At 43.3% G+C, this 12,516-nt stretch overlaps 1 protein-coding gene across 1 annotated transcript; it reads left to right on the top strand.

Moving 5' to 3' along the window:
- Positions 1-3,371: 3,371 nt before the first annotated feature.
- LOC144101790 (uncharacterized) lies at positions 3,372-11,891 on the top strand. Its single transcript, XM_077635003.1, has 5 exons — positions 3,372-3,633; positions 6,033-6,187; positions 9,117-9,190; positions 10,055-10,138; positions 11,743-11,891. Exons 1-5 carry the CDS (start codon positions 3,508-3,510, stop codon positions 11,865-11,867), a joined length of 564 nt encoding a protein of 187 aa, XP_077491129.1. The 5' UTR covers positions 3,372-3,507; the 3' UTR covers positions 11,868-11,891.
- Positions 11,892-12,516: the final 625 nt, after the last annotated feature.

The following is a 12,516-nucleotide window of genomic DNA, read 5'->3' as shown; positions in this document are numbered from 1 at the left end:
TTTTTGTAGTAATTGACAATTGGTTTGTGGGGAAAGGAAATGGCGCAGTATCTGTTTCACATTTCGGCGGACGCCTGAACCACGCCGTATGGAAAGGGATAAATGAGGGTCTGAGAGAACGAAGTAAAAAAGAGGTGCCGTAGTGGAGGGCTGCGGAATAATTTCGACCATCTGGGGATCCTTAACGTGCACTGACATCCCGCACGTTAGAGATCCCCAGGTGGTCGAAATTATTCCGGAGCGCTCGGCTTTTGAGGCATAGTATTAAGAATGTTGACGGACATGGGAAAGCCGTTGAACTGAGCTAAGTAGTAAGCTCCCGAGAAATGCAGCGCTCTGAGTTTGGTGGAAAAAGAAGTGCTGGTGGCTTAGCATTGCTAAGAACGAAATATGCTGCGGAAGCACAGTTTTTTGCAGATGTACACCATCGCCATGGACTTGAAAGCGCGATTGAGGTATCCATTGACACAGGGTGCCAGTTATGTGCGTCTTCAACATTTTCGTCGTCAATGCCAGTTTACCGAATGTACGCCAGCGGCTTATGCTCCAGTGCCACGTTTCTGCAGCAATGTTGTTAACGCAAACACTTATTGCTCTAGTGCAGTGTTTCTGCCACAACGTTGCCCACGTTTACGCATACAGCGCACATCTCTTTGTCCCTACCGCCACAGAACTCAAAGCGCGAATATTAGTTTGAGAGTAGTATTAGTGGACGAAGAAGACAATGTGCAATGCACAGCGGGAGAGTGTGCTACAGTTTAACACGATGCGGGTTCGCCTGCGGCGATAGCCTAGTGCTGTCGGGCAGTGGTCAGCGAAGGTGATCTGTTCGCGCCACGACGGGCTCGAATCCCTGTCCGGTATATTGAATTTCCCTTGGCACTAATCCATGAACATCGCAAGACCTTGCCCGGGTTTTGCCATCAGAATAGTGCTCTCGAAATTATTCCGGAGCCCTCCTCTACGGCACCTCTTTCTTCCTTTCTTTATCCCTTCCCTTAAGGCGCGGTTCAGGTGTTCAACGATATATGAGACAGATACTGTGCCATTTCCTTTCCCCCAAAACCAATTATTATTAATAGTGCACTCGCACTAATAGTCCTGACTTCCGTCTCTAAATGCACTCGGCTTGATTACACGACAGTAGGATTACTGGTGCCTGTTGCTCGTACAGTGGAAAACTTTTCGACGGAAAAGGGTGAGAATACGAGTACTATAATTAAACAACCGTACTTTGTGGAGTGTTTAAGGAACTTCCTGTGTTTTGTTTTAGAATCTATAATAGCCATTACAATGCTGTTCGTAAAATGAGCGCATAAAGAACCACCAACATATCATATTTTATAATAAATTACAAGCGATGAGTAGAATTCTGAACGAACACTGTCTGTATGGTGGCCCCGGAGTGATATAATTCTTGGCAATGAGCATGCAGTCCCTTTCTCGCTAACCTTTCAAATCTTTTAGCGCCTGTACTGTCATAGCGTAAAGTTACAAAGGAACTTGAGACTAAGAACTTCTAGTGATGTTTTTTCGGCGAAAGATTATTTTCATTTAAATAGAAGAATTGTTATGTGATATTTTTGGCTGGAAAATGTTTTCGCTGTGCTTTTGGCACTTCATGTTTCCTGCCTCTTAGAGCTGAGAAAAGCAGATGAATGCCAAAATCGTAGACATGCGAGCCCTCACTAAGCTTGTGAAATTCATTGCAAATCCTGCACTTAAAACACTGAGCTGAATGGCCGCATCCAAATATTTTTAAACGGCCATTTCTTCCTGCAGTTCAGTGCAAAATATCTACTCGTTTGGTTTCTGTATCCGACAGTGTTTATGAAGTAACAGAAACCGGATATGGCAAGACCACTGCAAAACTTTTTAGAACAGATTGTAAACTTACAAAGTACAAAGCTCAGCCTGGTAAATTTGGCCAATGAACCCGCCAACCAACTGAAACAATTTATTGAGGGCACTGACTGTCCTTGCAAACACCGACAGTGTAAGCCTTTCTATGCAGGGCCTCCGCCTCGGTGGCTGAGTGGTTAGGGCGCTCAACTGCTCAAGCAGAAGCTGTGTTTCGAAAGAGGCGAAACGCAAGAAGCTCGCTTATTTTGCGTTGTGAATGCACGTTAAAGAACACCGGGTGGTCAAAATTAACTCGAAGCCCTTTACTAAAGTCTTCGTCATAGTACATGTCTTTTTTGTCCTTTGTGGACTTCAAACCCAATATACGATACCGTACTAAAGTATATGATACTATATCATACCACACCATACCATACCATACCATACCATACAGGACCGCAAAATCAACACAGGTTCGCATTTCACAAGGCCTATCGTTGGGCAAAAGGTAAGATGAAAATGTTCAAATTGTTAGCCAGACAATATAGCAATGGGGCGTAAAGCCTTTTTGGGTTTCGATGCTGGGGCTCTAATCATTGTGACTTGTGTATGGGACAGAACTATTAGAAGGCAAAATCAACACTGACTGAATCACCAGCATTTAGCAACGGAAAATCTTAATTTTATTTTGAATAAATGGAACAAGGGATGCAAGTTAAGTTGACGTTTCAAACAAAACTACTTCACCAATAAAGCAACAATAGTTTTTGGCACTGAGTTCGGGCTTATCTTCCCTTCGAGACCAAGAAACTTTCCTACCCAATTACCACGGTTTCAAAGAGGAACACACCAGCGGAGGAAGGAAGGTGTTCTGTTTTTATTAGGTCCCATTTACTATCTTTACACACACTTAATACATGCACAAAAGCAACATAATTTGAATTTTATAGACGACAAATGTTTAAATATGCCTTCGGCACATTTGTACTATGTACGGACTTTTTCATGCGTGATGAGAGCCTGCTACACTATAAGTGTTCAAATACATTAATGTAAAGTCGCCATCATTATTATCTGCAAACCGAAGTCCACCGCAAGATAAATTTGTTTTCCTAATGTAATCGTTCCTTACTTGTTTAAGAAAGATAATTTGAAACAGTCAACTGAGCAATAAACGCGTTGTGACTTCATTTGTATCACCTTCGCATTCTCTGCCTAGCTTAAACGATTATGAACCTGTAGTGGCTTACGAGATTGATACCCTCCTGACCATACAGAAAAGCTTGAATACAGTGTGTTCTTGAGCAAAAAAAAAGCCGAATACTACGATGTAAGTTTGGTGACTTTCACCTATTCGCCACTTTACTTGCTGCTTAGAACGGCATTGACCGCACATGCCTGAAAAGCGTTCATATGAAAAAAAAAACCGCTTATAATCTGGACGGATGCTAAAGCAGGAACAGAAAAACCAAAATACATTATTTGCCTTCACTGTCCTTGTCTGAACACAGCTGTGCGCAGCAGAATAAATCTGCCTCAGTACAGGTGAGCCGTACCTGTTTGGAGGCAGGAAGAGAGTCGTCAAAAGCGGCCTCTGCAGTTGGTAAAAAAGCCAAAGCAGCCCACAGCATATTCGAAAGGATAGAACGTATCAGAACAGGGAAGATGGCCGAGAGGTGCTTGATATTAGCGGCGGTGGTCGCTGCGGTGTTCCTCCCTGGTGCAATTGGAGGGAGCCCAAGCTTTCCCGATAATAACCCGGACCTTGGTGCTTATCAGAACGAGGGAAACGTAAGTGCGCTGAAAGTTACGTCTGAAATCAGTTCGTTGGCACCGTGTGATGTTCAATGACTGACTTTCAGAGAGGAAAAAGGGGAATAATAATTAAGAAACGTGTATATGCTTAGACTCGATGCAACCCTTTAGAGCCTCTTTGCTGTGTCTCTAATTCTCTCTACTATTTTAACTATGCAGTGGTTCCTCGCGATACTCTGCATTGTCACGCCCTGTAAGTACAGATGCGAAGGCTATTAATGGGAACAGGAGAGAATGCGTATCTGGACATGTATTGTGCTCCGTCACTGTTCGAATTGCGCGCCGATTTTATCACCGCTTTTGAGTGCTCTGCTCGATGAAATCTGCGCGACAGTAGACTTATAATGGCTGTCATTGCTAGTGGAATTCATAGTTCAAAACATTTAACAGTACTATTCAAATTGCTGCCAAATTCGTAAAATTAAAGTCAGGCCCACGTCAGACACACTGGGGTGAGCCAGAGCTTTTAGAATAGTACGCCATCGAACTTCATTACAGCGTTTTAACGTGTTCTCTTTGGTAGTGCTTGCACATGCGTTATTTCTACAGCGATGCTTAGAGCTAGTAACGGTACTATCAAATTACGAGCGTTTCTAGAGAAAAGGAATATGGATATAAAATAGAGGAACTCGCCCTTGTCAATAAACCGCAGCCAATCATATAGCTCTTCCCTTGGGAAGCCATCAGCTAGAAAAGAGAATTTTATTTATGGTGTCATCACTTTTCTGAGGCTTAACATTAAGGTATATAAGAACAGATGCCGACAGAGGCCACGCGTTGCCTTACTGAAATTGGGAGCTATGATCTGTGCATGCTACTAGAGGACGCTAGTGCGCTTTCTCATGCGCCAGCAGTTCTACTTCATTTGCCATAAGCAAGGCTTGAATGCACTTGGAATGGGGTAGCATGGTCTTTTTACTTATGCCTCAGCCTGTACGTAAGAAACTCTATATATTCTAGGGGTTTTCGGCAATGATAAAATGTTAATCTTACTGCCACTTTCCTACACCCAATGAATTTCCGGAAGCTGTTATCCTGAGATTTACAGGTTATGTATACCTCATCTGCTTAGGGTTAATGGCAAATGCAAAAACTAATGGCCCTGAACCGTGTCGAGTAAAAATATTATGAGCAACGCCATTTCATTGTAGTTATTAAATAGTTGTTGTACTAATGAAAAGTTACCCAACAAAGGTACCGCTTTTCTTCTAAAACCATTTTACCCACCATTGCGGCGCAAATTTTTGGTCGCAGTGTGCTTCCTCCTCGCCCTATTCCTCCCTAATTGTAGGTAACATAAGAATCTTCAGCAACTGCTTATCATTCTGTTGTGTGAAGTTATCTGTAATAATAATAATAATTGGTTTTTTGGGGAAAGGAAATGGCGCAGTATCTGTCTCATATATCTTTGGACACCTGAACCGCGCCGTAAGGGAAAGGATAAAGGAGGGAGTGAAAGAAGAAAGGAAGAAGAGGTGCCGTAGTGGAGGGCTCCGGAATAATTTCGACCACCTGGGGATCTTTAACGTGCACTGACATCGCACAGCACACGGGCGCCTTAGCGTTTTTCCTCCATAAAAACGCAGCCGCCCCGGTCGTTAGTTTCGTTCTTTTTCGGCGCTGTCCCCGACGAACGGAGAACACGGCTATGTTTATCTAAGATGATCGAGGCTTTGTTAGCATTTATATTGAAAAAAAAACGATCTTGCACATGAAATACATTTCGCATTTAAAAGGTAAAGAGGCCGAGAGGTATAAATATGTCGACTCACATGTGGCGCGCTTTTATTATTAGCCAAAACAACGCGTATCCCTGTTGCGCAGAGAATCGAAAGTACGAATACTTAATTTACCCGCACGAGTCACATCACAACTTTTTTTTTGCTGTTATGTCGTCTCGGTATAAATTTGAGGGCCAAAACTAAAAAATCCAAAGAAGAACCCGGAACAACATGTACTCAATAAAAATAAGCACTTGACACACAGCGAATATCTCAGAAGGGAAACAAAAATAACCGCTGTTGGGAATCATTTGTGGAAGTGATTATTACACGGTTGCACAGAAATGTCAAACAGATCAAAATTAAGACTCGTCAATTTTGCGCTTGCGGACATCAACGGAGACCAAATATGCCGTTAAGAGTGAATATGATAAAATATACGCTGTGAACTTTTGTATGTCAGCACGCTCTCGGAAAATCTCAAATTATTCAAAAACTCCGTGTCGCTGCGCATACTTGTGCCAATAAAGAGGCTCAAATTTAATTTATGAGAGGAAAAAAAACAAGACCCAAAAGTTAAATAAGCCCCGCTATGTAATTATAGCGGAAAGGTAGGATTTTTTGCTAAATATACGATTTTATTCGTCATTTCAGTGCTTTCCGCTCGAAGACACGTGGTACATGATATACAGAAACTACGAATATGACCCGTATTACGGAGGATTAAACTGTCTCATTGTTACTGAGATTGGGCCTTACGACGGGACGTCCGCCACGCTCCAAGCGCAGTATGGTGGAAACAAAACGGCGTAAGTTCTAGTATCAAAATAGCCTACTGAGAGGCGTTTACAAAGTAAATCTCTCCTGTGTATTGTACGCTGCTGGAGTGCAATCTGTTTTCTGTCATAACTGGACCGCCTTCGATGTAACCGCCACTGTTTCTTGAATTCTCTCAGTTGGTGAGTTTGTCCACACGCACCTCTGTGAAGGAGCAATGCCCTTTGGTGCGTTCTGCAAAGACGGCTTCTGCTCTAAAGTTTTTTAATCACTAAAAGACAACATGAAACAAAGATTTCTGTCCAGGGTAAAAATGAATTTCGTAGCTTCTTTCGCCTAATGTGATGTTTGTTACAAATAGAAGAGCGCATTTATTGCTGACAAAAGTGGATTAAAAAATCGAAAGTTTTTCCAGCCCTTCGAGGGAAGCCCGTAATGTCAGAATCAAAAATGCCCCTGTGACCAGCGTAAAAATAAGTCAATGAATGTGTAACGTAACTCCGAGGTTCGGCTGTTAAAATCGGCTAGACGTACCGCACCCTTTGTGCAAGCACAACATGCATGAGGTGATAGTTATACTTAATTTTCCTCCGCGCTCTAGCTTATAAACAGTCCGTTCGTACTGAAAGTAGCTATTTTGGCATCATAAAACGGTAATCTATTCATAAGGTACAAGTTCAGTTTGTCCTGAATAGCGCAGTTTTTCATTCAAAAAGTAAAGCTTTTAATTCATTGCCCTTGTAAGGGCATAATTTTCAATTTGTGCTTTGGCTAACCTCATACGCAAAGTGTGCTTTGCTTCACGGGGGAAAGTTTTCATGTGGAAATGTGTGTGTCTGTTCGGGCCTCTGGTATACCATGTTTTCGTTACACTCAGCGACTGACGCAAAGTGTGAAATGGCCAAACGACAGTTCCACTTCATTGAAACACGCTTCTGCTAAGAGCATCGCAGTGCTCTCAAGTACGCACAATTTTAACTCGCAATCTCTGACGACGACTTCCTCACGCAACTATCAGAAAAGATGACGCTAACAACTCCCGTGCACCCCCTTTGTTAGCATCTTTAAAGTGTGTAGATATGACGCGGTGGTACACCTCGCAGATCTCTGCAACCAGTTGTTCATGCGACCCATGGCGTAGGGCATCTTGCAGGACTTGAACCACTGCTTTCGAATCAGTGAGAACTGACCACTCCTTTGAGGTGTCTTGGCTGATCAAATAAACTGCAGCCAAATGGGCAGCTAGTTAATTCCGTACCACTTTCGGAAGTGTGGTAGGTCGCCTTCACCTTCATCAAAATGAACTCCACCGGGATCACCACAGACACCGAGGAACTGGTTGAGTTGACTGAACCATATGTGTAGACATGAATGCGGTGCCTGTGGTTAAAATGCAGATGCTCCAACGTGATATCTTTGAGAGCAGCCAATGGTACACAAGTTTCTTCGTAATTCCAGGAATGCTGTTTACCCGAGGTTTATGCAGACTCCATAAGAGTGAGCACAGTCTTGAAGCAGGAGTCATTTACGAGTGAATGTAGGCGCGACGAGCAAGAATGTCTCTCATGTATGCCGTACGTGACCTAATTAACTAATTAACCCAGTGGGATATCGCGCAAAATTCTATGTATAGACGTTGGTCCACTCTGCGTCTGGAGCGACGTATCCAATAAATAGCTGCGTATCCAGCCGTACATGCGGCATCCGACCTCAGCAGCTTCTAATGCTTACAGAGTGGCATTGTCGTAGGAGCCTTGATATCCATAAACAACGTCACGGTCAATTTTTTCAAACTTTTTTTGGTGCTGGAAGGACGTTATCAGGTGGACTACATTGTCCATACCGGAGCGTCCACGTCGAAACCGAGACAGAAATTATGGATATATTTCTTATCACTGCAGATAACATTACAGGCGTTTTATCATCATTATTTCTATTACATTGTCGATGCAGCTGGCAAGTGTAGTGGGACAGTACGGCTCATGACATCATTTTTCAAAGGATGCCAGGACACTGCGGTATCAAAGGAAGCAACCATGCGGACTAGGCTACGCGATCGGGCCACAATGACGGACTTCAACTCTGTATTCCTAAAGCAAGGGTTTACGCAGCGTGTGAGCAACGGAGGTTGACGCTGGAGCTCGTACTTTCTGCGTGGAACACTGGCCAGTTTTTAAACTGTCACCTCAGGGCATTGGACACTGAACTGCGCCTTCGTCTTCCCCATAGTAGACCGGATCACGAAGCAACATTGCTGTGTCGTCTATTGCTCGGTGCTGAATTTAGAAAGCTATACACGTTCCGAACTGGGATGGTCGACAGTTCTATTTGTGAAAGATGTGGCTGCGAGGCTACATTAAAGGATTGTGATACCTTGCTGAAGGCCATCGTGGTGTCTTCGCAATAGCAATCACCAGCGCAATCCACGCGTAAACTGCATTCCCCGCTGACGCAACTACTAATCCTTGCGCATCTGGTCAGCATATGAACCTCATGAAATTCGTAGACCGTTTTCTAATAATTCTGCGCTCAATCTTCGCCATTTGTTCATAGCTCTTGAAATTATGTACTTGTTTTTTATGAAACGTTTGAAATTAGTACCTGCTTTTCTCTGCTTCGTTACCATGCTAGTAATGTGGGTCCCTGCTTCCTACATGTGAACAGAGCACGCACAAAACACTACGTCATACTGACGTCATATCGTGGAACGGATGGCTTCAAAGAGTTTGCATGCGCTGATGTATAGACGCTCTTTACTCCAAGCGTGCGTATAGAAGGCGATGAAGGGAGATGTAATTGTGACATCACGACATAGATACAGTATTGGCGATACTAGGGAGCTGTGTATACGTCAGCTTGCCCTGAGTTTAGTAGTTTGCACAGGACAGCCAAATATTTGAGGAATATTGTCTTTCATTATTACGTGGTATGCGGCACCTGGCAACTCCTTTCTTTATGCAGAAAAGTGAAAGCAACACCGATTTCTACTCCTGGCTACACCGTTAAGAACGCTGATAACTTCGTATCGCTTGATGGTAAGTTCATATCGTTTTAATGCAGCAGCCCGTCCTCACTGAAATCCACAGGTTCTAAGCTAGCTTAGGCATTACTGTAACTTGAGAGTTTTTACTTGCTGCATATGTTTATCTCTGAGCAAGTGTGACCTCTGCAAACGTTAACGTGCTTCCTGTATTTAAGCTTGAAGTAAAAAGCTTAGATTATTCCAGCGTTGAATTTTAAAGCAATTCTTAAAGCTTATTTGGACCGGAATAGGCAGGGACTAACGGCGGGCGAGAGGTAAGACTTTTTGGAGACGAACTCCTTTGCGACAACCATTTTAGTACTAGGGACTACCTTCAGGCGGTTTAACAGTTAATACCGTAGCAAAGGATGCAAGAATTAGGTCCCAGAAGCAGCTGTTGAGAAAAAGGAGGACATGCATCGTGTTTTTCAGGGTATTTTTTGGAGGATATTTTTCGGAGAGTACTGATAATACTTTTGATAACAAAGTAAAGAGAAACAAACAAATGCAAGTGTCCGAGGTATACGTGTGACGTAAGAGGCGCCATTTTGTGGTGCACCACGCAGCTCCAGCAGTAAAAACCAGAGCATGTGGCAATAAGCCTATTAATTATGCTTGCAGCCATTCGGCGTGCTAAATACGCCACAAAACCCTAGGTTTGGGGCATGCCAGAAAGAAATTTTAAAGGAACTACGAAGGAACGTAAACAAGAGACACAAATGCACACAGAAAAACATGATAATAATGCTTATACAGGACGGAACTAAAGTGCTCCACATTCTTTGCAAATGAGAGCCGCGAAACCTTTGCGGATGTCTTTATATATAAAAATACGATATAAACTGCTGAAATTTCGCTTGATATCATTCTCTTTCAGATCCGGAAATCAACTACAACATGACCTCTGTCTACACGGATTGCAGCCGATGCAAAGTGCTTCGACACAGCTACATTGACAATGGTATTGCAATCGTTTTCTCTTACTCTTGAGTACGGGAACATATGGAATATCAGCAGGATTAGCGTTTCTGAATGTCACCTTCTGTCCTTGGTAACGTATCGGAGACATCTTGTCGCCGACAATGAACAACAAATGAGCGCTTGTCGCAGGAAAAGCAGGCAGAATTTGTATAACGCCATCCGAAAACTAGCGAGGGACATCAGCAAATATCGCATCATAAATCTGAGGGGACAGCTGAGCACACAACATTCCAGAATCGGAGTCGTGACTGCTTTAACAATTGTGCCAAGCTTGCAGTGCCCCTGCGAGATAGGCTCGAGGTTCCCCAGGAACACAACGCGAACATCACCTCAGTTCTTTCTAGTGTCCCGGTATTGGAGCCGTTGCTGCTAACGCCTTGGAGATTTTAGGTTTTGTTCGCGCTGAGGACTTGCATTCAAGCCCGGCAAAGAAACCGTTTCCCTCTGTTGACCCTTGCGGCTGCCTCGGAATTGCCAAAAAGCTTAGTCTGCACCTTCTTTCACAATGGAATGCAAGCATCTTAGACGCAAGACCATAACTGAAGAAAACAGCCAACAGAAAAGACCGCTATCCTTCGAATCCTAATGAGGAAAGTTTCGATATTTGTTTGCAGGGTAACAATGTCGCTATGTATGTTTTAAGCATAAGGCTGAAAAGTTTAATACATTTTCAAGATAAAGGTCTCACATATATGTTCAGGCGGAACTTGCTGTAGAACTGATTTCATTTTTGCTTGCATACTGAGAACTTAAACTTAACTATGCCTAAGTAATCGATCTCTATTACTGGCAAGGAGTTATAATACCTGCGTCATCAGTGAATATTCTGCCCACTGCGCAAGCGTGATGTGTGCCATGCTCTTATATTCCGTCCTGAGGTTAAAATAAACTGTTGTCAGTGAATGGTCGTGTGTCCCATGGGTCGTCCTTCCTTGTCACCTGGTCTCTTGGTGCGCTTTAAGCCTCCATTACGAAGACGCCGTAAATGTGCATTATACCATAGCGCATTCGTTTAGCGCCTCGGCGACTGCTGCGTTGAAGGAACACATTTTCCCAGCTATTTTAATGTTTTATATTTGAAAAGAAGCCATAGTTCAGTAACAAAGCAGGTTCCTAACAAAGTCTTGAAAAACGAAAAGTTAGCATCTAACACTAGATCTGTCTCTGGATTCTTATTTATCGATAGGTTATCAATTTTTCTTATGGAATAAAATTCCACATTTCCGCAGGATATCTACATTTGGCACGGAGCAGTTTATGATCACTGATTCCTATCAGTTGCAAAGTGGACACAACTGAAACTGAATATGATATAATGGTCAGTCTTGGTCCTCGTGTCCCCGTTTGGGTCAATGCGAAACTACGTATGATCTTTGTGGGCTTTTCAAGCACCAGAGACGGTGACACACGTGCTCAGTTATTGAATAAAAGAGAGTTAATTTATTTTTTAAGGACCACCAATTAGATGAAGCTATATCAGTTCTTCGGGGAATTTTTAAAAAAAAGCTAAATGGTTGTCTTTCCAGCTTATTTCTGGATGCTGCAAGAGCCACACAAATAAAATGTTTCTCTTCTTTCTCGCAGGAAAAGGATGCAGCCTCTGGCAACCAAAGAAGGCTCTCGGTGAAGATGTCTCCTGCTGCAAGTTCATCTACGACCTGATCTGCGGTGCCTCGCCTAAATACCAGGTCTGCGACAACGTTGAATAAACGTCCACACAACTCTTGCGGTCACCTGGTTCCGCTCTTTCACTTCTAATTAATCATGTTGCTTAAAGGACGTGCGCAGATTCGTTAGGGAAGCGCACAAAAATAAAGGCCACAAATAAAGATGCTAACGAGATAGTCATAAATTCCTACCACTCACCTTGCTCAATCTTTGATGCAGTTGTATGTCTTGGGACCGCAGCTGACATCTGCTAGGCCGCTCAGGATGCTGTTGTGGAAGGTGTTGCCAAATTCGCCTTTCATATCAAGTGCTCAAAGGGCCCTGGTTTTTGTGTTTGGAGATTTCTCGACAAAGTCTTTATATATGTATAGCAGGAAGTCCTGCTTTGACAGGAGCGGCCAGAATCCGAATTGCGTTGGCGGCAGCAGGTTTTTGGCCTCCAAGTATCTGGCAAGCCTGGTGGTGGTGACCCTTTCGAATAATTTACCCAAGCATGACGGTAGTGGAATTGGGTGATGTTTTGTCTTAAAGGAAGATTTTGTTGGCTTTTGGCATGAATCGTATGTCAGGAACCTTCCAGGATGGTGGCAGTTCTCCCGTATCCGAATGATTCTCGTTGAAGTATTGGCCTAATGATGTAACCTGATCGTCGTCGAGATTATATAGGAGCCGGGCTGTCACCTTGTCTGG

This window comes from Amblyomma americanum, chromosome 8, assembly GCF_052857255.1.
Source record: "Amblyomma americanum isolate KBUSLIRL-KWMA chromosome 8, ASM5285725v1, whole genome shotgun sequence".
Taxonomy (NCBI): Eukaryota; Metazoa; Arthropoda; class Arachnida; order Ixodida; family Ixodidae; genus Amblyomma; species Amblyomma americanum.
Note: the sequence above shows the minus strand (reverse complement) of the source record. Positions and strands in the feature narration are given on the sequence as shown.

Bases quoted from the DNA above. Each gene is read 5' to 3' on its own strand.
- LOC144101790 (XM_077635003.1), top strand. From the start codon at position 3,508: ATGGCCGAGAGGTGCTTGATATTAGCGGCGGTGGTCGCTGCGGTGTTC. The intron at 3,634-6,032 runs GTAAGTGCGCTG...TCGTCATTTCAG, and splicing joins CTTATCAGAACGAGGGAAAC to TGCTTTCCGCTCGAAGACAC. The intron at 9,191-10,054 runs GTAAGTTCATAT...ATTCTCTTTCAG, and splicing joins TAACTTCGTATCGCTTGATG to ATCCGGAAATCAACTACAAC.